Source organism: Diorhabda sublineata, chromosome 4, assembly GCF_026230105.1.
Source record: "Diorhabda sublineata isolate icDioSubl1.1 chromosome 4, icDioSubl1.1, whole genome shotgun sequence".
Classification (NCBI taxonomy): domain Eukaryota; kingdom Metazoa; phylum Arthropoda; class Insecta; order Coleoptera; family Chrysomelidae; genus Diorhabda; species Diorhabda sublineata.
Window position 1 is genome coordinate 27,426,556 of NC_079477.1, and position 27,005 is coordinate 27,453,560.

The 27,005-nt window shown below is 32.9% G+C and overlaps 1 protein-coding gene across 3 annotated transcripts in view; it reads right to left on the reverse strand.

The window, feature by feature from the left end:
• The window catches only part of LOC130443193 (GATA zinc finger domain-containing protein 14), a 200,322-nt gene that overhangs the window by 9,207 nt on the left and 164,110 nt on the right, over positions 1-27,005 (reverse strand). For all 3 annotated transcript variants that reach the window (XM_056777709.1, XM_056777710.1, XM_056777708.1), the window contains exons 5-11: positions 17,419-17,480; positions 7,027-7,098; positions 5,941-6,078; positions 4,018-4,083; positions 3,656-3,847; positions 804-1,026; positions 371-623 (exon numbers count right to left, since the gene is read on the reverse strand). In XM_056777709.1, the coding sequence (XP_056633687.1) occupies positions 371-623; positions 804-1,026; positions 3,656-3,847; positions 4,018-4,083; positions 5,941-6,078; positions 7,027-7,098; positions 17,419-17,480 (1,006 nt within the window). The remainder of the gene's footprint in view (positions 1-370; positions 624-803; positions 1,027-3,655; positions 3,848-4,017; positions 4,084-5,940; positions 6,079-7,026; positions 7,099-17,418; positions 17,481-27,005) is intronic.

Sequence of the window (27,005 nt, forward strand, 5' to 3'; positions counted from 1 at the left end):
ATATTATTTGACTTTTGACAAATGCGAAAGAAGCAGTGATGGAAAATAGAATCTTTGATTCAGAAAAGAGAAAAAAAAACTAAGAAATTTGAAGGAATAGAAGATTGAAATATGAAGAACGCGTTAATGTAACGACTTAGAAGTTCAGAATTGTGATGAAAAATGTCTTTAATCACTACAACCATCACCAATATATAATTTGACTTTTGACAAATGCAAAAGAAGCAGTGATGGAAAATAGAATCTTTGATTCAGAAAAGAGAAAAAAACTAAGAAATTTGAAGGAATAGAAGATTGTAAAATGGAGAATACATGTTGAATGAATCGACTTAGAAGTTCAGAATTGTAATGAAAAATGTCTGGTACTTACGTCGGAGGATCGTCCAAAATTTCTGTATAAGCCAGCGGAAACCATCCACTACATTGCGTTCTTAAATTTTCCCCGAACTGCCAACCTTTATTTCTTTCCCCTATAAGAGCCAGCAAATCTCCTTCATGGAAACTCAGTTGATTCTCTCCGCTGGAGAGATAAGCATAAAGGGCGCGGGCCAATTGACAGTCCCAAGTAGGTGGTGGTGGTACCGCCATGGATCTAGTTGGTTGACGGGTGGGAGTATTACTTCCTGGAAATCAAATATTCATTAAGTTGTATCAACTTAATAAATTGATCAAGAGATATATTGCTCTTAAATTTATCGTTATGATCCCATTAAAAGGACGTAAAGGATTTTTTGTATTGAATAAACACCCTCATCTAAAACATATCTTTGTAGCTATCATGTATCTATGAACAAATTCGTTACCTTGAGTATTGGTGTGAATTGACGAATTCAAGTTGTATTCTGATTTAGCTCTGTTCAAAGTGCTATTGGGAGACACGATTTCTTCAATTGATCGTATATCTAGGCAAGATGCGTCCATACTTCTTGTTTTTCTTAGTTGGGAATTGACACTTAATCTGTCATCTTCAAGATTCGGGCTTCTCGGGTTAGAGTAGAGGTCCTCGTTTTGCCATATGGATATTTGCTGAAATGAATATAGTGCTACATATAATAAACTTTATCCTTTGTTTGTTACCACTTCAGGTAAAGAATTTCGAAATAATGTAAAGAAATGTGATAGTATCATCTTGACGTTTTCTTAATGGGGAAATTTCTATAGAAAAAACAAACTTCTTGATGATGCTGAATTGAATTTATGGTCACCAAATTGTCTCAACGTGGTTGCTTCAAAATATCTGCGGTTGTAGGAATCTACAGAGTTCAAAAAAAAGCGAAAAACGAGAATGAAAAGATGATAGAGAAAAGTCTAATGGCCGTTCCTGCCCCATCGAAGGAGTAATTTTCTATCAGTTTTAATTTTGAAAAACTTCTTTCACTGGAATTGGAAGTGTCAAGAATAGAAAGCTTTATGCAAGGCTATTGAATTTTATCAGCAATAATTCGATGAGTTCCTTAGTGGAATGCATTTTTTGAATTTCAGATTTTTAACATATTTTTAGAGCAATAAATTGTTCATAAAGTTGTTTGAAGAAGGTAGGAGTTTCTCCGGTTGTAATACTTGGAACATATTACTCAGGTCACAAAGGCTCTGAGTTTGAGAAATTAATATATCTAAACAGTAATAGTATACATTGACTTTGAAATATAATTCCGGGGCTGAAGTTCTCTCATTTTGTGATAACTCATCAAAAAATCGTTATCGTTATCTTTCGTCTTTTATTTTTAAAAACATTTGTTACTTTACACTATTTTGCTAAATCTCTGGACTCATTTAGCAAACCATTGAATGAATTTTGATTTCTTATTTTGCTCAGTCTATTCAAACGATTACTTAATAAAATACTAGCTTTCTGTAGGTCATTATTTTCACGCTGTAGAGCTTTAGAAACAGGATTAATGATTTCAAATAATAAAGAAAAAAATTTGATAAGCATTAAGAGAAATCTATAGTTTGTGTACGGCATTTAACATTGAAGAGGCTTAGCGTGTTAAAAGTATTTACAACAATAGCACACTTGGATTCGCAGTGCTTAACCCGGGAAAAAAAGAGATTGATTTTTCGACTTTTGTAATTTCTGAAGTAAACACTCTATAGGCACGAATGACAGTTTTTTTATATGTTTTTTTCCCGGAAAACACGAGATTAAGTGACATTGGGGATAACATTTCACTATTTTTTGTTTACACACGTTAGGGCCTCTGTAGCCCGAGGGCCCCGTATCATTGATACGGCTGATAAGACGGTAGCTACGCCACTGCTCATTAAGTAAAACTCGTAGCAATATGTTCAGAAAATAAGGAAGCAGAAGAAAGGATTTTATTAAAATTATTTGCCTTTTGATCCATGTATAAATAATTCATAAGAATAAAGAAACAAGTTTGAAATTGAAAATACTGAATAGGTAGTTTTTTGTAGTAGGAAAATGAATGATATATGAACTGACAATTTACAACAAAACTGATTAGACGATGGCTTTATACTTCTAATATATAAAATTCTTATGTCGCGGTGTTTGTAATTGAACTCGTCCGAAACGGCTTGCTGATTCTCATGAAATTTTGTGTCCATGTCGGGTAGGTGCGAGAATCGAATAACACTATTTTTCATCCCCTCAAATGTTAAAAGTAGTCCCCGCCTAATTTCATTTTTTAGATAAAATTTTTTATTTTTTATGATACAGCATTAAAAAATACATACAAACCTAAATTGTCAACCCTCTACGATCAACCCCTACTTACAAACTTTAATTTTTTTGGCAAGATTTTTATTTGTTTTTTTGTCATATTACTCTCAATGTTTCACCCTTCTACGATCATCCCCTATTTTTCCATCGTAATTTTTACTTTTTTTAATTTTATCTACAGATCCGCGATAGGATTGCAAGATGCAATCGAATATAATAATTATAGTATGATAAATTCTTATTTATAATTTCAATTTCCTTTCTGATGATATACGTATCATTTTGATTTTTTTGTGCAGCTCTCATGTTAATTTTGCTCTCATCGTAAATTTATAATTAAGGTCAAGTCCAATAATTATTTATTAATAACTGAAAAGTCAGTTTTTACTCTCATGTAAACAAACACGTGTTGTGAGCTCTCGCTAACAACGGCCATTATCGTACCTGTACATATTGTACTTAACATTTTTTTAAATAGTTTTAAATCAAAACAGAAAGGTGTACGTGTTTAATAAATATACGTGTTTTAATATTGTGAAAGGTAAGTCAAATAATAAGCAAACGGATACAATATTAAGCCACTGAGAGAGACAATTAGAACGAAGAGGAGCTGATCAACAACGCCAAAAAATTCCTCGAGCAATAACATGAGATTTATTTCTTCGACTAGCATTCCAGTATGAGTCTGATGTAGAATATTAGGCTCATTTCAAAGTGGTTATTGGACAAATATGTGTGGCATATTCTCGCCCAATTGATAATAAAGATATGAATAATTATTTTTGATGTCTAGACAGGCATCAAAAATTTTAATTTGAAATAGTATTTTTAATAGTAATTTAGTAATAATTTCCAATACGATCTAACTTAGGAAATATGAGTTGTATCAATTTGACAACCCTGTAAAATAAATTCCACTATATTCTTATCGTACGATATAAAAAAAATTTTAGATTCATACGAACTTACTTTGAGTTTGTTGGTAAATATATTTTCCACAGATTCGGGTAGATATTCCCTAGTTTTTGCGACGTCAGACCATTTTTCGATGTTTTCTTGATAAGCTTCGACGCCGTGTGTGTAATAAGAGAGATAATGTTTCGATAGAGAGCACTGCCTTTCCAGAACGAATCCGTATCTTCTTCTTTCTTGTGTCATCGCCTTAAACAATGGGTAATTTCACATCGATGTTATCAAATCATTGATAGAATGTGTTTCAATCACAACAAACTTTTCAGATAACAAAAACCATACTCTCCTATTTACTTACTTGTATATTCCACATACAATTAAGTTTAAATATCTTGAGTTATATAAAAATTAGAACTTACATTTTTCAAACTTTGTTCGCAGAAAGCATCCAACTTAGTTTTTTCTTCTTCCAAAATTTGCATATTCTGAAAAGAAAAAAATTAATTGAACATTCTCCATTATGCAATTTATTTTTTTGGAATCTATTCAATAAGTTAACGCTTCATCGTATTTTTAGAGAATAGAAAACTCTTGAATAATTATTTTAAGTATTGTAAAAAAATTACGACCGATTATTAAAAGTATATAAAGACTCTTTGCCATCAATGCAAACACTAGAAAGATAGACTGCAGTATTTAAAAGTGGTCTTACAAGTCTTGAAGACGATGGACGTGAAGGACGTCTAAAAAGTACAGGATATGATTATGCGAAATCGGCCATTAATTGAAAGAGATTTATTAGAAGCATCTCATTAGATAGTGTGAGAAATATTTTCTCTAGACTTGTTTATAAAAATAAGTGCCGCATTCACTAACATCAGAATAAAAACCAAAACATATAAGACATTCTCAACATTTGAATGATTGTAGAAATAATATAAAGGCATTTTGGGCATTTTTTTTATAACCAAAACAAGACTGGTGCAAATGTGTTACTTTAGCTTCAAAGCATGTTAATGTCCAACAATCGGATAAGAAGGAGCTAGCATCAGGTTTTTTTGTTTGCAAAGAAACTTAATGTGTGGATTACGTACACGTTGATAAAACAATAAACGCAGAGTTTAATTTTTTTATGTAAAAAGCAAGCAGAACAGGGTAAACCCTATTACACTCGAGTGGTTCGAGTGATACCTGCCTGTAAATATTAAGCTTGAACTTCTGTAGTTTGTAGTATTCGGGAAACACGTGCTTTGGTAGTTGATTCCACAAGCTTGCACTTCTCTAAAGAAAGAAGTCCAGATAAATTGACGTTCTGGGCGTCTGTAGATGAACTCGGTGTTAATGAGCCACGTCTTGCAAAAACTGTTCTAGGTGGGAATATGTTGGATAGCTCGGAACAGCCTTTGCGGTGGTAGTATCGATAAAACAGATCAGCGATGTTTCTCCTATGCTCTAAACTGATCCTGGTCAATTTTGGATCGCTTATAAATCGAATTGCTCTTGTCTGTATTGAGTAGAGCACTCTCAAGGTATGCTTGGAAGCCGAGCTCCAAATGTTCAGGAAATATATGTACGAATCTGGGCCTTGTAGAGAATCAGAATCGCGAGGTATATAGTTTTTGTGAAGCTACCTCAACTAATTCAGCCACGTGACTATGCCGGGACATATTGCTCCCAACCTCAACACTTAACAAGCGAATTTGCAGTGATGGTGATGTTTTATTTCCAGACAGGCCAAATCCTGAGCTACAGTGCTAGCTTTCTTTGTAATCCCTAGAGCCTAAGTCTTTGCTGCATTGAACTCAATTAGATTGCTTCCATCCCACATCAGAATGTTTTCAAGATATCTATTGATGATGGTGATCTGATGTTGTCTACGGATTTGAGTGTGGTTGATTCACTGTAGCCTCGCGGATAAATTGGATGTGAAAATTCATGGAAAACAGCTGGTTTGTACAACAAATTTTTTATCAATATATCAAAACACAGTCAATTAAATTGCGAAGATCCATTCTTTTTGTCAGACTTTGCTCCCTCCAATTTCTATTGTTTTTACATCTCCAGAAATCCAGAAATCATGTGTACAGCATATTTGGTCAGTTTTCCAAATTTTCACTTCAGTCTATGAATCAGAAAATCACTAGAATAAGTAATTGAAGTTCAGGGAGAGAATATTTAATCATAAAATTGTTTCAAAACAATAAAATTCTATTATTTCTTACGGAACAACAAAACTTAGATAAACAGTTACGATGTGTGCGTATTGACAATCAATAAACATTTTAAAATAACGAATCCGATTTTCGAAGCCGAGACAAGTGATAAAAGTAAAGTAATACTACCTTAAGTTCCTTATCCATTGCCAGTCCTGTTTTACTGGACCCTCTGGACTTTTTCCTTTGTTTTTTCATTAGAGCTGCAGCTTTGCTGTACGTTTCGGATCGCTGTTTGTGTTGTTGCAGAAATCTCTTTTGTTCGCACTAGAAAAAGTACACAAAATAAGAATTAATTTAAGTTTATAACACGATCGTAGTCGAGTCTAGTGTTTTTGATGATATTTAGTGAGATTGAACTTTCCGAGTTATTAAACAGGTCGTAAAGTTTGTTTTGATAAATAAAGTTGTTTGTGTAATTATTATGGCGCAGTCAGTAGGATGTGCGATTACAAAACGTAGACATTTATGGCCTTGTGATAACCGCATATTCAGTAACTAATTTTTTAGTACCACATCATTTTTGTGAATCTCTACTGGAATATAGTCGATGTAAAACTTTGGAAGATCTGTTTATTTATTTTATTCATTTTTCATTATGAAAATGTTTATACTATTCATTTTTCAGTTCATGGTATACAGGATGATAAATTTTGAGTTGATTACGATTTGGATTTTGCTTATGATAGACATTTGTAGCGAGTAAAAAATTCTTATGGTGTTTATCCAATATTCACATCATATCTCATTATTATATATAGCTATATAACAGTTATTGTCAATTTGTGGCTTATATCTTTAGAGAAATCTTGATTTTACTGTCATAGGGGCTCATTTCGCGGAACTACTACAGAACAATGTTTTTATTGAATGTTTGCTTTGATGATTTTTATGTGTTCCATTGAAATACTTTGATTTAGTGAAGTAAATGAAGAGAAATGGATATAATGATAAATTTAATTGAAAACAGTTTTTTTCAACATAATTTAAAGTATGCGAATCCAAATCTTTCCAGTTGTACTGAAGAGAATACTTATAATGAAACTAAATGGACGGTAGTCTATGATGGTGAAATGAAATACAGAGTGCTACATTTAACTATACCTTTTGAGAACAAATTTTAGCTATTTTAATGCTAAACAAATTGTTTGAATATGTTTTTCTCATTAGCAACCCATGCAACTTACATAAAAATAACTTATATTTGATAATTACCTGCACCACTTTCGTATCTTTTTCTAAATTTGTTTCTAAAGGCACCAGTAGATCCACGTAGAAAGCTTTCAACTAGAAAAAATACACAACATTAAGGTAACGAAAGAAATTTATGATTATAGTCGAGAAAATGTGTAATAAATTCACAAGAAAATAAAATATAATACATTTTATAGAACGTTATAGAGATAAAAAGATAGTACACATCAAATAAAGTCTAAAAATTTATTTTACGTAGAAGCTTTTGATAAATATGTCTTCTGAAAAGCATCAGAAAGGTTTGAAGGATTTGAAGGTTATCAAAAAAGTGAAACTGATAGAGAAATATCATTATAGGACACACTGGTTAGATTAGATACTAGTTATTAATATTAATTTTGATTTTTAACTAAAACAATGCGTTTTCAATATATATTCTCCATTAATTAATATTACCGTTTTAAGAGTTTAAGGGCAACAATTGGACTGGAGAGATTTGGACCTTTTGGGGGCACCCGAATCCTCGCTCTCGTGTACTTTTTGGACTCTGGGCTTAAAAACGTTTGTTTCGTTAATTCTGATATTAGCGTGAAACAAAGAATCACAACGGAAATGAGATCAAAAAATGCGACACAGGAGAAAAAACTGATAAACTCAATCCGTAAAAAGATGAACTAGTTGATGCAAACTTGGATACTATCTTAGCTAGACCTAAAAAGAGAAATACCAGTACCTCTACAGCTATAGTAAAGATACACCAATAAAACGAAGGTGATAACATTGGACCCTTTATTGTGGTGGAGCTGCAACAGCCTTAATTAAAAGCTATATTATAGAAATATTTTTGTAGTCAAGCTAACTGCGTTGGTAATGCTTCGAGAATGTTAATGTTCATGATTCAAAATAGCGAAAGAGAAGAAAAATAACATACAGAAAAAAAGGTTAAAATAAATAGCGGTGACTAGGACGAGGAAGAAATTATTTAAAAATTGCATTAGCATGTTTACCAATTCACCAATACAAGGATAATATCTCGATTTACTCATATTAGTGCTGGCGAAGAACTAACTAGTAAACAAGAACAGTTAAGACCTTAACAAATCACATTTACAGTTATATATGTAGCACGTAACAGTTAGGCCCACTATTCAGTGTAATGTCACTAAAATTGAAAATACCATGTAATTTCATTGATCAATCACTGATATTCACGCCGACGCTAAGCAAAGTAAATTCAACTGTCATTCATCCAACATCTATTGGATGGCTGAGAATCTGTTAGTGAGATTTGCTTGAAATCAAACTATTAAAATTCTGAATATCTCAATTTGAAGTTGCGAAGCCAAAAATTAACTAATTGCCGCGGAAATTGGGCTAGTCCATGATCACCAAATATCATTCTTTAGAAGTCTATTAGAAAGCTGAGATTCTATTATGGGATTTTGTAGATATATAATTCAAATTGGACCAGTAGGAGTCGAGATATTTCGTTTTAAAGTTAAAAATCTCACCCCATATAGGGCGAGAATTTTCAATTTCGGTCGAACTTTTTTGAGATTTCTTAACTGTCTGCAAGTTATAAATCATAGGTGTAGATTTTGAACTGTAGTAAACGGAAAGCCTTTTTATGATTTTTGGAGGTCTAAATATCGGAAATGGGTTATCTATTACAGACCAAATTTTCATGGTAGGTTATCTTGAGGGCCAAAGACAAAAAATATAAACAGCTGCGATTGGAGGATTGGGTTTTATTATAGGGGCAGTTTGTATTAATTTTTTTGTGTATATATAGCGTCCTGATTATCCACATTCGTTCTTATTTCTGAACCAGGGAAAACAGCACCACAGGGTCGTTACGTGCTCTAGTGAGATTGATAACTATGTCCTCAATATCTTGGTCCTCGTGAGAAAATTTACTTGACAATTTTTCAGAACATTAGAAAACTTTTAACTTCATTTAAATTTTTGCTCTCAAATTATTGATCATATTAGGTGAGTTTGCAAATATTGCGTTTCATGCGTATTTATTTTTATATCCTCTTTCCTAATAGCAGTCACTTCAAATAGAAATTTTTTATAAATATTATAATAAGAATAATGAATGGAGAATATTTTTAACGAAACCATCTGTTACTTCTAAAAGACTAATAATCCAAATAGCTTTTACTTCGTTTTTTGGTCAATTATAACATTGCAGACCTTCAACTTTCGCGCATTTACTTGAATTTATTCCGCGTATTCATTTATCTGCACTGAAAAAAAAAGAAACGTGATTTCAAAACTAATTTGCAAATTATATGTTCGCGGTTATAAATGACTGTCATTTAATTCGTCCTACGGATATAATTACTACATTTTCGTTCGATATCAATATCGAACTTTCTCCATCGAATCTTCTCCACCAGTTTTCGGTCAAAATAAAAATTGTAAATTTTATTTAATTCTTATAAAACAAAAATATTTTCATTAGCTTAACAACCCCACTGTTCTTAGATAATTAGATTCGATTTAATTAATATTGTCATTTTAATAGAAAAATTATTGCTTCGAGTTTTAGGATGGAAGACAATTTTCCGTCTCTTGGAGATACAACGTTTACTTCCACATAAATAAGATTTATCGAAAGCCTCGAAATATACATAGTTAATAGATTTTTGCACACTATTTGCACATGTCTGCACTCTTTCATTGTTATAGTGTAAAATAAATTAAAATAGACTCAATATACGAGGGGGTACCCAAAAATAACCGGAATTATTATTTAAATGCTAAATATTTACAAAACATCTTTAGAGATGGCTGCAAGCTCCTGTTTCGTTCTTTTCTTGATGTCTTCAATATTTTCAAATCGCCATCCTTTCATGCCCATTTTCATGCGTGGAAACAAGAAAAAGTCGCACGGAGCCAGGTCAGGCGAGTAAGGTGCGTGGGGCAGCGGAACCATGTTATTTTTAACCAAAAACTGGCTAACAGTGATGGCTGAGTGTGCAGGTGCGTTGTTATAGAGGAAGAATCAGTCACCTGTTTGCTGAACCGAGCTCCAAGATATTCCACTGATTTCAGACAGTTAATCAATTGTCTGTCGACGGTCTATGCGCACAAGTTCTCGAATTCTTTCAACATTTTCATCGATTCGGGCAATTGATGGACGTCTAGAGCGAGGTTTGTCATCAATCGACATGTCGCCATTTTTAAATCCAGAAAACCACTCATACACTTGAGTTTTACCCAAAGCATCATCTTTGTAAGCAGTTTTCAACACGTTGTTCACTAAAATTTGCCATAAAAAAAAAGAAATAGCAGTGAAACAACACTAACAAAAACGGTCACTAGTGACGAGCTGAATGTGGCAGGTTAACAGCCCGTGCGGCACTGAACTAGTGCTGAGTGTCGCTAGGCAGAAATCAGTACTAAAAAAGCTCCACACATGGCAATGCTATTTCGGTTACTTTTTGGTACCGCCTCGTATTTGGTACAGTATCCGTCTTTAATTGTTTCACCGTTGCAAAAGTGGTCCGTATGTATAATTATACCGCATGTCATATATTTGAAAAAACAGACACCATGTCTTTATCTGTGGACAAATCCACCAAGGAATTGTTTGGTCCATATTTACCACAAGGAACCTAGTATTGTGATTGCTGTTTAAACTCTGGTAAGTCAAGGTGGATCTACCTTTCGACTAGAGTAAAGAAATGTCAAAATTGCGATGGAATAACGCCAAAAATATTGTCACATCTTTGTATTAACCATTGGTACTAAGCAAACTCATTTCAAAATGAAACCACTGAGCTTTGTAAGATCTATATGACTTCCACTTTTTCTTACTTTCAATTCGTTCGTGCTTGTACGAGTACCTAGAAATCACTATCTAACCATAGTATCTAGCTGTGCCTCGGTTTTATTGATGGTTTTGTCAAAAATAGTAATGATAAACGAGGACTAAATTGTTTCGTAACATCGTGACGTTTTTGACTTAATGACTCGCCGTGTTAATGATGATGATAAGGGGAGCAAAGATTTACTTTGTCTCCAATACTGATCAATACTGATCAGGAAGCAATAAAAGCAGTACATTTGTGAATCTACTTCTAAACCTTGAACTTTATTATATGTTATAAATGTCCATATCTTGGTACCAGCTTGTGCAATCGTGTACTGTACCTTCATGATCTTTCTTTTTTCTTCAAATTATTTTGATAATTTGGCATTATCACATTTTTTACTAAACAAATTCCAATCATTTTTCTCCTATCTTTTATTTATTTTTGAGACGGAGTCACATTATTAAAGCACAAGTGTGTAAGAAACAACAATATAATAATTGAAATCGTTAAAATGTTTTTGTTTTGTACGGGCAAAGTGTCTACATTTAACTGTCCAACACTCGGTTCTTTTTTTCTCTAATTCAAGTCCGTAAAGGCGTAATTGGAGCGAAGGGCATGGAATCGTAAGAAGAGGCCATAAAACTAATCTGCGGCACACATTCGGAATATATGAAAACGAGTACAATAGTCCAAAGGAACTAGAACGCTATTAATTTCCTTAATAATTACACTACCGGGAGACGTGAGAATAATTCTATTCTAAATGGTATTGTTCCCTATCAAAGGCTTTTTCGCTGGGGAATTACCGACCACTACAAGGATTGTTTATATGTACAAAACAGGGTGATTTTTTTCATAACATTAGAGCAAGAAAGAGAGAGAGAGAGAGAAATTCTTTATTGTCAAAAATGTTTTTACAATTTGTAGACAAAACTGAGAAACAAATATACAAATAGCTAAATAAAGACATAAATATAATAAAATCTAAATATAATATATACACAAGAAAACTCCAATGAATAACGAAATTACATTTCAAAATGTACATGTGGAAATTCCTGAAAACGACGTTTTTTGTGTAGAAGGTACTTTCCATTGAATATGCTTTCAAATTATTGCAAAATTCCCTAAAAGATGATATCGATTTGATTTCACTTGGCAAATGATTGTTCATTTTTTTGCATTCTAAAGTATCGAGCTCTTATTTAATTCTAAACGTGGAGTAGATAGATAAAGGTTGTGTGCCTCTTTCCTAAAATTGAGAAGCGTGCTTACGAATTAGGCAAACGGATTCAAAGATGAATGAGGAAGTAAGAGTTAATCTTTTGAATCATTTAACGAGCTGCCGCCAGTGAGTCCTACAGTTTAGTCTGAGTAAATAAGGTGAATTGAAGATTCGCTTAAATTGAATCGCACATACGTACTCCAGATGGAAAATGCAAAGCGGTAGTGCGACTCATAATAAACCGTTATAGATGTGGATAAATTTAGTTCTTTGGAAACTGCCCTGAATTGAAAAGCAATAAAACGATCACACTACAATGTATTTGAACGGATGAAACAATTGATATTGTTGCCTAATTTGGTTAAATAGCTCCAATATCTCCAATTGAAAACTTGAGAATTAGGTTTCCATGTTGCTTAATATTGATCAATCCCCGGTCTAATAAACAACAAAATGTTTTGTTTGAATTTCATTGTGTTGATTAAGATGTTTCAAATCGAATGTGATGAGCTATTTTAATCAACTGTTTACAAAAACAATTTTCCTTTTGCATCAAAATAGGCTTCTAGTTAAGCATTCACGGCTTGATAAAATACAAATGCATGGGAAATAAGCATTCTATCATCACAGTCCATTTCTACAAGACCTCATCGTATTTCGCGTTTAGAGCATCGCTCGTACACTCTCTAGATCTACAGTAGATTTCAATAAATGTTTTCGTTTCGTGAAGATTTAGCTTCCGTGGCTCTACGCTCTTGTCGTCGCGGTTCTTTAGTCGTCGTATAAATATAGATGTGCGGTTCGTTACCTTCTACTATTCCTAACTCTCTGTGGTCTTCTTCAAGGCTACCTCAATATATGCCTTGGCATTTGCCACGAGATTATCGCGTTGGAAAGTTGTGGCGAGTCCTAGACTTTATCATTTTTAGTGGCAATATTTGGTAATCCTGTAGTTTCTTCGTGTCCATATAGATACGCCGATCCTTCCTCTGTGTTTTTTTCTTTTTTCATCGATCTAGAGAATGTCAATAGTAGTAACACTTCACTGTTACTCCCAGTCCCAATCACTGCATTTCTTCGTCATTTATTTGTATATTCTGGTCGGAATAGTTGTTCTTTTGTTTTTTGTAGAGGCTTTTGTCGCTGTTTATCTTATGTATCATGTTCTACACTATGCGTCGGAGTCTTTGGATGTTTTTCATTCTCGGCATAAAGATGTTGTACAGCATGGATGCTAAAACTACTCCTTGGGGTACTCTATCATGTTCTTGCAGATTAATATATTCTTGAGATAACTTTTCAGGAGCTTTTTACAACTTGTTTCATATATTCAACATCTAAAATAATCAACAGCTCTACTTATATAAGGAAAAACTACTCCTTTTAGATTTAAGCCTTGAGTTGTGTATGTCGCAAGTCTCGAGATTGGTTGTTTCATGCTGTATTACTGAAACCGAACTATTCTTCTTGTAGTTTGTCTAAAATTGTGATTTGTTCTTTGGAAATCGTCTCGTCGATTTGATTCATGGTGGAAACTAAAAGCATCGCATCGTAATATGAAAAAGTGAGATCTTTTCCGTATTTTCATACCATGATACTATCCTCTTGCTCCATTTTATTCCATTGATAAGTGTAACATCTTTATCATGCAGTTTAAGATAATAGCTTACATAATCTTATAAAAAGTCCAACTTAGTTGTTTTATTTAAAATGAACATCGTGTATTATAGTTGGATCACACTTCACTTACTTAGAATTAACCTGTAAAAAATCTTGTCACTTCACCGTTTCTCTACTGTCTGGGAAAATAACTATACGTAGTAGACTCAGTCATCTTCTCGTCTCTTATCTTCTCGTCCCTGTTTCCACTCGATAACTTCTTTCATTCATATTTGCACATGTCCAACAGAGAATTTGTCTATTATTTCTTCTTCTGTTGTAAATTTGTTTTAAGTGATTTATCTGATCGTCTCCTTGATGTTCCCAGATCTTTTCTTCGTTTCTCTTCAGAAATATATTTTCGCAGCCTTCTTCCAACGTCCACTCCTCTGAAGTATATCATGTTATTCTTGGCAATGGTATCTATTTTCGTTACTTATGTTCTTGTTCCAGATTATTCCGTTAAATAACGACATTGTATATATCCCATGTGAATTTCAGTCTTTGTTTCATGATTCCTTGTGCACTATTAAGCAAAAGGTCTTTTTGCTTTCCTTCAAGACACATACTGCTGTTTAATTGCATATACACCAGTTTTTTCCGACTTTGTGTTTTATTTTTTGTTGAATTTCATTGTACAGCTTATCATTTTCATTTTCACTGACAATATAAAATAAAATGGGAATTTGGTTTCGACAAAAATATTAATGATCTTATAATTTTTATAACCGTGTTTGCCGACACCCTAATTCGGATTAACACGTTTTTCCAAAGCTCCTCGTCATAATTCGCTTCCATACTAACCGTCTATTACAATGCCAATTAACTAAATTTGATTAAGGGTAGAATACAGGAGTTATAAACTCGTTTAAACAATAAATGGGAAGTAATACTGAGCGTTGTTGTGCTATAATTACTTCAGATATTTTGTACATTAATGTCTATATTTTACTGAGCAAATCGTCCTAAGAAGAGAAAAGATTTAAGTTAAAATAATTTGATTGTTGAAAATATGAATATTAAACAGACAATCAAAGCTTTTTAAAGAAAAAGAATACTAAGATAATATATAAGAATCATTAAAGGGCTAAATAATTTTCCTTTAGTCAAGCTCTCATTCATTCCGATTACCATATAATAATTTTAAAGAAATTATTGATTTCATGCTACTAAGTTCTAAGTATCTAAATTTCCTTCTTCAATACTGTTACGAACAAGTTTCTGCTTTCATCTGCCTTTGATGTTTTCTTTTAGAATTTTTTATTATAGCAGGTGGTTTATCTACAGTATTTCTTTCAAATAATGACTAGGAAAGTCTATTTATTTATTTGTTGTGTTTCTTTTTGTTCTAGAAGTTTATAGAATTCTATTTAGGATATATAAGTTGTGCAAGCGCAGTTAGTGAATTATTATAAATAATGAATAGTGTGTAAATAAATTAAGAACGTAAGAGTTAATGTTTATTAATTCATCCCACGAATGAAAAGAGTATAAATAAATACGAAAAAAGTTTCAATACGAATTGCATCAACAAGAGCTCTTTACAAAGAAAAACCTAATTGCTTAAAACATAATATGTATATAGATAGTGACTTTCTGTTATACATGAGATGTATAAAATATTAAATCTCAATAAAATGATTCATTCATTGACATTTATAATAACTGGAAGACAAGCCTTCAACGTTAAGTTGTACCAACGAAAGTCTATTGGAACTTTTAGTTATACTATTTCGTTGGCTTTGTTGTTTAAGTGATGACAAATTATTTTTATACTGCTATGATTAATATTAAGTTTGTAGCAACATATTTTCATCTTAATATGTATTCAGTGGATGATAATTATTTGATAATTGTTGACATATAGTTAGCATTAGCATCAGGGAGATATGATAGCAGATCATGAGAAGGATTTATAGAATTTGATAAATTTTTGGCTACAATCACAAAGTGATTATTAAGTTTATCAGGTGAAGTAGAGAGTATGCTCGATGAAGAAGCCTTATTTCTTAGTTCATTCACAATGAAACATGTTTCTTTAGAAACATTACGAGAATTAGCGAATTTCCCTTTGAAATAAATATCTTTGGCGGCTTTTATTATCTTATGATGAATTTTCCTGTATAGTTTCATGCAATATTTGAAGAAAACACTATCGGATAATTTCCTTAGGTGAGATAAAGATTGTATTTTATTTACAGATATACGTAAAGTTTTAGTGGACCAGTTTGCTTATTTTTAATACGCCTGTGGGAGAAAAAATTGGATGCCAAACTAGTTAGTGTTTTTATGAATCTAGAAAATTTGAAGTCCTCATCACCAGAGAGCATGTTCCAATCAGTTGTTTGACAACGGTGCTTGAAGTTTTAAATTTTATTATTGACGAGAAGCATTTTTGATATTGGATTTGATCGAAAATTTTTTAACACTGCTTCACGATCGGAGGAACCTAAATTATTAAAGACAGTAAAGTCGGTGGATTCTGGATCATATGATGACACGACATAGTCTATAGTACTAGAACTGGTCTTAGTTATTGCGGTAGATGCCGTTATATGCAAAATAATCAAAAATTGACTGATATTTTTGACCAGCACACACACTGGAAAAATCAATATTAAGATCGCCATATAGAACTAGTTTTATTTTAGAGGTAAGGACTCCAGTAAGGACAGTAGTTTGTGACAGAAAGTATGCACGTCGGCCTCAGGTGTTCTGTAAATACAAACAATACAGAGGTCTTGTGGTAGACGATAGAAAATTCGAATACTTTCTCACATATTGAATCATTAAACTGTGTTATTTCAGAAAAGTCGTCGATTGTGGACATGATCATACTACCTCCATGAGATAAATCAGTTCCATTGAAACTGACTACTGAGGTATAGTTTTCACAAGAACAGACTCATTATTATTCAACCAATATTCAGTGATAGCAATAATTTCTGGAATAAATGATAGTAGTAGTATCTAAGACGGTCTCTTATCAAAGAAATAGTTGCGGATCCATGAACTCTTCCCCGAAGCTGTCATTACCTTCCTTCATAGTACAATGTGAACAAGATGAAAGCTTTCATAGAAATGCTGTAATTTGCGGCGTTACTAAATTGGATTGTGTGAGGTAAATAAAAGTAGACTGTACTAGTCCCTGTTGCAGATCTACTACAAAACACAGCTAAGGGATAAGAACAATGAACATCATGCTATGCACAAGGTAAAGAAAAAACAGCTGGGTGCCACGTTCATAGACACAAGAATAAAAAAAGAAGTGGAGATTCGTTGATTTATAATAAATATTAGTAGGTTTCGGAGTAAGGACAGCTTTATTACGCGTTAAGTCTTTTCTATCTGTAATAATTTCGTTGACAATTCGCCATTCGTTGAGGCTATCAAAAACCAAGACATCAACTTTGAAACAGTAAAAAATAAACTTGGCTCATTGCAGGAAAGATGATAGTCGGACACTTCTATTAAGCAGAGAAAAGTAAAAAAGAGAGTAAATGATAGAGTAGACTGAAGGCACCATTGTATGTGATGAGAATTGGTAGGAATCTTCCTAGAATGCATCTTCCTATGATGGGGTACATTCTGGAAGGGACGGACTTAATCGACAATGTATGTATGCTTATTTCATTTAATCGTTGTTGGAGCATTTATTTAGTTCCAGAACCCTATAAAACTGGATAAAAAAGGAATACTTACAATATTCATTTGCCTGTCTTGAATTTCTTTATAAACTTCTACAATTTTGAAGAGTGCCACACCTGTAATAAAAAACTATTTTTATTTGATAAATCGAGAAAATTCAAAACAGTTCTCACGCCCCAGTGGAAACATATGTGAAAGCGTAATAATTATATTTAATTGCGAGGTGAAATAATTAAGCCGACGATATGTAATATATAATTAAAGAAAAGTATTTTTAATGTGGTCGTAGATAAAATATTGTACAATACTCGCGCGTGAAGTAATTTTGCGCACTTCACGAACTTGTATCATATATAAATTTTATTTAATGCCATATAGTTACAAATGCATTTAGAACTCACATATAGTTGTGTTTAATATATTTTTTTCCCGTATCTATTTAATAAAATAATCGTATAACTTGTATAAGAAACGTTCTTTTGTATCTGTATTAGCGACAATATCAACAGAGATGAATTTTAGTGAAGCACACCACTGGTTGGTTCGTGTGATGTGAGCGTTTTTCTGAAACACCATTTTGTTAAGCCGTTCGTCGGTATCGGTATGCCACTATTACAGAAGCGTGTCCTGCCTAAGGAGAGATAAAAAACCCTAGTATATATCAGAACGGTAAATAGAACCCTCAACATTCTCTCTAGAAAGAATCGACGGTGGAGGGTAGTTTATTACGAAAAAAGGTTTTTTCTAGTCATTTAGCTTAACGGTAGCTTAATTTTTAAACCAACTCTCAATCTTCGACTTAAAAAGGGAATATTTGCGGTGGATACTAATTATTCAGGTAAACGTTGTGGTTGAGAAAAGGTGAAACTATATGTAGTTAAATTTTATTTGAGTGATCCATCTCTTACTTACTGTTCTTTACTTTATTTGAATTATTTTTTCTCCCAAATTCCAGTCGAATATCTTCCATTCTCTTATTTGGTTAACAAAAAAGTTTGATTTGAAAAATACAGGAAGTTTTTGTGAAACGGGTACGGGATAATCTTTCTTTTCATTGCATTAATCGGCATGGACATCGAAATATCTCTAAATTTCACATATTTTGAAAATAGTTTTCTACGGATAGTTAATTTGTCGTTTCGGATACAAAGCATGGTTTAGATTATTGGGTATAGTTCTTTTAATATTAAGACAGTTATTTGGGGAACAATCAATATTTCATAAACACGCGCGGCACTCATTTCAAATCAAGAAATGAAAAATAATGTTTACAACCCGTAATTCTGTAAACATCTAACAAACCGTCAGTCCACGTGGACTCATCTTCACTGTTTACCAATGAAAACATTGAATCGTAAACATAAATGCATTTCTAGTGGCTGAAGCTGCCTGTACACAATTCGAAATATTCCTGCCAGAAACCAGAGAAGAACTAGCCTAATGTGGGCAGCAAAGCTCAGTTTCAACTTAAAGGATGATAAAATACTCTAAATAAAACAAACTCTGTATAATATCAGTGCTCTAGAAACTATGGTAATAATAAAAAATGGAAGAGCAACAAAGATTAATTCTAGGAATTATGGAAAGGGTACCAGACGTAAGGTTGAGTTTCTTTTTTATCGAGTCTTTCTACGAAAATTCTTTCCATTTTTTTCGATCTTTTATTTTTCTTTAGTTTCTTTGTTCTTAGTAGTTTTGTTGTTTTCGTCTATTCAGCTTTTTCTCGGTCTTCCTCTGTTTCTCGCTCTTATTGTTCTGGCTTCTAGTATTTATCTTTAAATCTTTTCCTCAATCAATCTTTTCACATGTTCGAATCATCTTACTCGACTTTTTTTCTGCAGGTTTTTTGATTAAGACTTGCTTGCTATGGTCCAATTAAGTTTCGACCTCAATTTTCCAGAGGAATATCACTTCCGTTGTTTATATCTTTTTTCTGTGTTCTTCGGTTGTGCTTCGGACCCATATCTTTGGTATAGGTATGCTACTCTTTTGTAAATTTCTACTCTTATTTCTTTAGGTATTTCATTGTTCCCTAGAAAGATTATTTTTATCGCGATAAATAGTTTTTCCGCGTTTGCTGCTCTTTATGTTAAGTCCTTCTCTAATTTTTCGTTTTCTGCTCTTTCTATTTGTTCTATTTGTCTATTTTAATGTTTCCATTTTCCAGTGCCCTACTTTAAAGTTTCTTAAACTGATTTTTATTTTTGATGATGATGATCCCGATTGCCGTATGAGTTTTGCGGCATTTCGCAGGATTCATAGTACCTCAATTTACGATCTATTGAACATAGTATGTTCATACTCAAGGACATCCTCAACACTGATGAATACATTATGAAAAGACAATTCTGAGGAGGTATTAGAAGACCCACCTAAAATCAGGACCTATTCCAGGAATTCAATATAAAAAATATTGAATTTGTTTCATAACTCACAAGCATTTTATGTATATAATTCTTATCTTACTGCTATTCGTTTTGGTATGTAGTTATAAATATGAACTGCTCAAAAATCAATAACTTGGAAGTTAATTAATAAAATTTCTAGAAGCAAAGATTTGTTTTTTTTTCTATAAACGTTTCATTAGCGACTCTCCTGGAATACTAATTTCCATTTTATTTTCCTTTTGAGTTGTGTAAACTGACTTAATTCATTTTCTTGGAAACATACAACTGATTTTATCCTAAACACTATAAATGCCTCTACCGTCGTTATCCCTGAAAAAATATATCTTCGGATGTAAGTCACACAACAGTACTAAAAGCACTATTTTCCAGACGTATCTGTTTTCTATCGACTTTTATGCCGCCCTTCGGGCATGAAACATTTCTCCATGCAGAGTTTTCTACTCCTGCTGCTGCAGCTATTCCCAAGAATGTTTGCGGAATTTTCTACAAGCGTTCACATTCAAGTTTTCTTTGTGAAAATGAAAATAATTTCCCCAATTGGATTGGTGTTGAGAATTTAATATAGAAGTTTTATAATATCTAAATAATTGTTGCATTTTGAAACAAGTATTTCATATTATTCATATATACAAGGATATATTGAAAAATTCTCAGCCTACTATAGAACCAAACAACATTTCAATGTCAAAATATTTTATTACTCAACATATTCTCCTCTTAATCTCAACATCTCTAGACCTTTCAAAAAAAAATGTTTCTTCTATCTCTGCAAGCCACTGCTTTTATTACCTCCTCGTTGGAACGAAATTTACGACCTTTTAAACTTTTTTTCAGATGAGGAAAGAGAAGATAGTCGGACCGAGCCAAATCTGGTGAATAAGGGGGCTGTTCTAATAATTCAAACCCTAAATCACAATTTTTTTGCATGGCAGCATGAGATTTGTGTGCAGGGGCTTTGTCCTGCAAAACAAAACACCTTTGGACAGCTTTCCGCGTCTTTTCTCTTTAATTTTTTCCCGTAGAGTACACAGTAATGTCGAATAGTAATCTCCAGTTATAGTTTTACGCTCCTCCAAAAAGTCAATCATGATTACTCCAAGCCCAAAAAAAACTGAGTCCCAAAAAACTGAGGCAAGAAATTTTCCAGCAGATTTTTGGACACGATACTTCTTAGGCCTTGGAGAACCAGAGGGTCGGCATTCCATCGATTGTTTCTTAGTTTCTGGATAGTAGAAATGTACCCAACTCTCATCCATAGTAACAATTCGGTTTAAGAAGTCTACATCGTTTACAAATCGAGCACAGATTGAACGCGATGGTTTTACCCTTTCACAGTTTTGGTCAACAATCAAACATTCGGGATCCATTTTGCAGCAATTTTTCTCATGTCCAAATTGACGTGAACTATATGATGAACGCGTTCGTATGAAATATTCAGTGCTTCAGATATCCGTTTTAGCCCAATTCGACGGTCTGATAGAATCGTCATGAACTGCATCGATATTTTCGGGGACTGACACAGAAACTGGCCTTCCTGATTGCTCATCATCTTCAATGGAAAATTTACCTCTTTTCAAGCTTGCAGTCCTATTTTTCAGGGTCGCATACGAAGGACATTGATCACTAAGGGTATCAAGCATATCGTAAATCTGCTTGTGTAAATTTGCTTTTAATACATGGTGAATGTGACAAAGTTCTTACTAATTATAAGAATCCTCAACAAATGAAGCAAAAGTTAATCGAATTAAACCAGTTATTGACGATAATAATGCCAAAATTTATGTTGTTACTTTTCTTAAAATATCAAGATATCTTTCACCTAACAGAAACCATTTTCATATCTAAGGGTACCCTCGTAAGAAAATAATGTATCAATATACAGGGTGTTCCATTTGAAATAACAAAGTTACAGTCGATTTCCAGTAGAACCGGAATTTGCGATCTTTAAAAATATTTTAGTTAAAGATATCGTATCCGAAAATCCAAACGTAGAAATTTTCATGATTTTACTATAAGTGTATAACGCAGCAAGTCTGGACTCTAAAAAATGAGCATTTGAATCGAGAATGTCTTATTTTTTACTAAAGTCATTCCGACTATTTGGAGACGCACTTTAAGCCATCGATCGTTCGAAAATTTATCTACATATTTTTCCACACAAAGATAAACAAAATGATTTTATACTAACGTTTTGTAAGTTTGGGGATTATTAAATGTAACAGTGATGTAATAACCCCTTTTAGCTCACCGTTTCGATATTAAATGGCTTCTAGAAGTGCCTCATAAATCCGACGTGTGAGTACGTGACAGTAAGTTATATAGATTTTCAAAAGGACTTTCTAAATGACGCTAAGCGGAACTCACGTATGTACTTCTTTACACTTTCAACAAAAATTTATCTGACAGTTCGACAAATGTAAAAGAATATTCAAGTAAAATAGAAATATTTCCTAAAATGGAATTTTTTTCTTTAAATTTAAATAGAACTAAACTAGAGATTATTATTGAGCAATATTTTCCTATTAAATTCTTGGAAATCAAATTGTTTTACCGAGTTTGAACTATTGAGGTTTTCTTCTGTTTTAGCTATGAAACAAGCTCAAATCTTTTGTGTCTTATCACTATCACACATTTATCCATCAGCTGGATTGCTTCGTTGTTCTTGTGGTGAAGCCGTTCTCATGCTTCCTTGCAAAATATCTTGTTTCGTTTGTACCATTTACATTCCTAAGTTTCCATGTAAGTCGCTGGTTGTTGGTAATACCCCTCAATACCTTTTTTGGAATCTTTATATGATTTCTATATTGCTTGAGCTGGAACAGCCCCCAGGTTGCGATCTACCTAATAGCCAGCACAGTTTTTTAAATTTGAGATTCAGTTTTTAACTTTCTTCTTGTGTTCTTTCCTTAGTTTATTTAAGTTCACATCTAGGTACTTAACGGTGTTTGCATATGGTTATTGATGGAATTGATTCATTTTAATGTACCAGCTTTTCGATCGATCTATCTCTTCATGTATATCATTAGATTCTCGATTGCCACTACGCATGTCTGCTGTAGATTGTTATGTAATCCCCAATAAATAATAAGGGACAATCGATTTACAATAATTATTCAATTGTTACTAACAACTATTATAAATCATATAACATATTACAAATCACCAGTAGGACAAAGAAGCCTTCAAAGACCTAGGAAAAGATGGAGTGACAACCTCCCAGGTGACTGAGCAAAGGCAATGATGTGAAGAAAACAGGCAATGATGCCTATACACAGCAGGAAGAAGAAGAAGAACTATGATAATGAAGTTTAAATAATTTCGATGTTTTTTATTTAATAGAAGAAAATGAACGGGCGTAGAAAAAGTATAGTAGGTTACACGAGTTGTAAGCCCATTACGTAATCATGAAATTGATGAACTCGCTTCGTGTGTAAAATTTTTCAGTTCGTGCGTAATGGGTTACTTACAACTCTTGTTACGTAATATACTATTTTAACAGAAAAATTGGTATTCAAATAATATTGATGGGTTTGATATTGATATTGATACGATGAAAACGCATTGGGCTTCATCCTCATTTAGATCAGAAATCCTTATCGTGTTCGGTTTTCATTTTGTTTATCTCTGTTGATGGGTACGAATTTTGTTTTGTGACAATCGGAAAATTTGACAAGTAGAAGTAGATGATGTTTGAAAGTGGTAAATGTGTTAAAAAAAAAGGAAATCAATACTTCAATAGACGCCTTCAAGGAACTTGGGCATTTGTGAGATCCAGAGTACGCAATTATGGATGTATAAGGAAAAATATATTTTATTAAAATAGATATGTAATTGGGAGAGAACGGAAATAAAACCTGAACATTAAATTGCTCACTTGATAGAAACAAGTAGTCTGGATTAAATGGAAGATTCATGATTAGTAATACGTTTTTGAGAACTGTCAAATCGACATATTTTATCTCTATCTCCCTTGTTAACTTGTTAAGTACTTAAATCGAGATTTCTTGCATGAGAAGAAAGTAGAGCGACGTACAGAAACTAGCTTGAAAGTAATCTGTAAAAAAGGAACCTGGATCCTCGACTATTATGTTTATCAGATTCTAGAAGACTTGAATAAAATGCATATATGAAATGTGCGTTTAATGGAAAACCGTTACGACATTGTGATTTGTCTAATAACATATTTTTCCTGAATCAATAATTGTTTTATTATATTAAAACGTTATTGTTGAGCAAAAACATTCTCTGCATTGTTAGGTTGAAGTTTAAATAGTCTACCTTTGGGGGTCGAAAGGGAGTGGCTTATCAATTTCGTTAGGTAAGGAGTTTACGAATAACTTCCGATGACTATATCAAGGTGCCGTTGTAGGTAAACTTGTCGAGTTTGATAAAACCACATGCCGGAGACGGGGGTAAGGACCTCTCGTACTATAATTGAATATCTGTTGGCTGCCGAATATTGATTAGGGGAAACTTGGGGATGACTAATTTATCGAGATATCACAAATTTTAGGATGAGGACACTTATAATAATCTCTTCTTTTGTTCTCGGCACAGCTTAATATACCTTCTAGTTTTACGTGTGTAATACGATGAATTATGGTGGGTTTATATGGAGTGAACAGCTTAAGCCGGTTAACACAATTTCGATTATATTATTCAAATTAAACTTTATTCAACAAATTATTTATAAAGTAACGTTTTATTCGAAATTGTAACTTTAGTTTGAGTTTAACAAACTAAAAATGAAATTAATCAGCTACATTATTGCGCCAGTGTTGTCTCAAAAACATAAACATAGAAGATACTGTGTGAAAAGATCATGATCTGATGAACGTAATTTTTGTGCAAATCTAATATCTAATACATTCTTTTTATAAAAATAAATGTTGACATTTTCATTTTGTATGATTTTTTACATTAATTTGGCGTTTAGAGTTTGCTCATTTATATTGTATTTGAGATTTTTTGGGATGAAGGTTGTCTTGAAAATTGAGAGGTTTTTACTAAAATTCTACAATTGATTATGGAAAAAGAATGTCTTGCTTCTTTGTTCGGTTGAAAATAATTTTTAGATCACCCTCGTAAAATTTAGTGAAAATTCAGATAAGTGGCTATCGATATTCACTTTCTTATGATTTACAATACTGTATATACATCTTCAAAAAAGCTTTAGTTTTTGTTATAGTTCTTCTAATATCAATAGCAGATTATAAAAACCTTGTTGACAATTTTCTTCGATCTACCATAAATTTATTATTTTTATAAATACTGTATCTTATGCGAAAAATTATTCGTTAAAAGGCCATCGATTCATTATAAATTGGACGGCATTATACACCGTTAACTTCCTACAGCTGAATATTGAATTATAAAACGTAAATAGACGAGTAAAATGTACCTGTCTATAAGGGAGTTTGGTTTAAACAGGGTACCAGACGTGAACTGAGCCCTTTTTGTACCACATTCATCTATAACGATAAAATAAAAAGCGGTAATTGTTTTTGTTTCATACTGTATATTCACGATAAATTCAATAACAGGAGAAATTTTTTGTATCTCACGCAATTTTCCTACATTCTATAACAAAGAACATCATTCGTACATTTAGAAAACGATGTCTCCGTCGTGAAATGTCTGTGTAGATAAAACATAAAGGCCATATGTGATATCAATAAAGAATCGTCCCTTTTTTATATACGTAATTAGCTTTTTCTAAAAAAGCGTCGAAGCCCTTTACGACGAAATCACCGTAAAACTTTTTCTTACATTTATTTAGGAGTCCTGAAAGGTCGGTGTTTTTAGGGAGTGACTACACTACCAACTAGAGCATCTCTATTAAGATCCCTTTATGTTTTCGTTTGTTCTATTAGAGAAGTTTACTACAATTGTGACATTTATATAAGTTAATATAATCGATTTTCAAGAATGTGAAAACTAAAGAAATTACGCAATTGCCTCTAATAAAGGGAACATAAACATACTTCGTCCCTTTTATCGATTATGTTCTAACCGAATCAGTGCCACGTAAGGAAATAATTATATTGATAATTTCACACAGATTTTTTTGTGTCTGTACTGTCGTCTTCGTATGCACATATTCGTGTCGAATGGTTTTTTGACGCAAGAATTTGGGTGAGATTCACATGGATGATGTGAAAATAATGTTCGGTTTATGACTACAGCGATGCCAGTCAGGAATGTAATAAATATATTTTGAATAGTCCGTAATATTGGACGTGTATGTATGTTGACTTGCAATAAAACTATATTAGGAAGTGATGTATAGTACCACAGAAAATTAATGTACTGGAAATATTTGATCAAATCGCAAATGATCCAAAAATATCAGTTCCAAATATTTTTATTATTTTGAAAGTAGAATGATGTATAAATTGATTTAAATGTATTAATAGTTGATACAAATCAGAAATCAAAAGTTGGTTATTTTAAAATTATACGAGGGAGGTTCAAATATGACCGAGACAAACGCTTTGACACATTTATTTATTATCGAAAAAAATTACAGTTTTTTCAAAGAAATCTGCAGAGACTTCATAGGAACGGCAGAGACAGTAAATCTATGAGTCGGCGAAGATAAGTCGGAGTTCATGATAATGACAACACCACAAAGGAAAAGAGAAATGAGTTTGTCATTACAACTAAACGAAGAAAAGGTAAAGAGCTCAGAACAAGTTCAAAGTTATGTATATCTTGGTGGAGTTATCAAGGACGACGGTGACGAGGGAGGAAATCTGGAAGCGAGGATGACGAGGGGAAGTACATTATGGCTGAGAAGAACGATGATGAAATAAGGGAACTGTTTGGAGATGCATAACTAAGAAAAATAATGATCCAAAAGAACAGAGTAGTTAACATACAGATAATCATCAGAGAAATATGATGGAGAAGAAGGAGGAATAAGAAAACAGGAAGACCAAGGAAAAAATGGTACGCAGAGGTAATGGAAGACCTAAGAGAGAGAGAGAGAGGAATTCAAATCTGGAAAACGAAAGTAAAAAATAGGAAAGAGTGGAAGGGATTCACTTCCATGCTATTGGCCTAAAAGGCCTGCGTGAAGCAATTCGGACAGCCATGTGCTTTTCTCCACCTCCTCGTCGGTGTTGACTGTTTGTCCTCCGAAGGCTTCTTTCAGTGATCCAAACATGTGGTAGTCTCAGGGTGATAAGTCCGGACTGTAAAAGTATGTTCTAATATCTTCCGCCCTAGTTC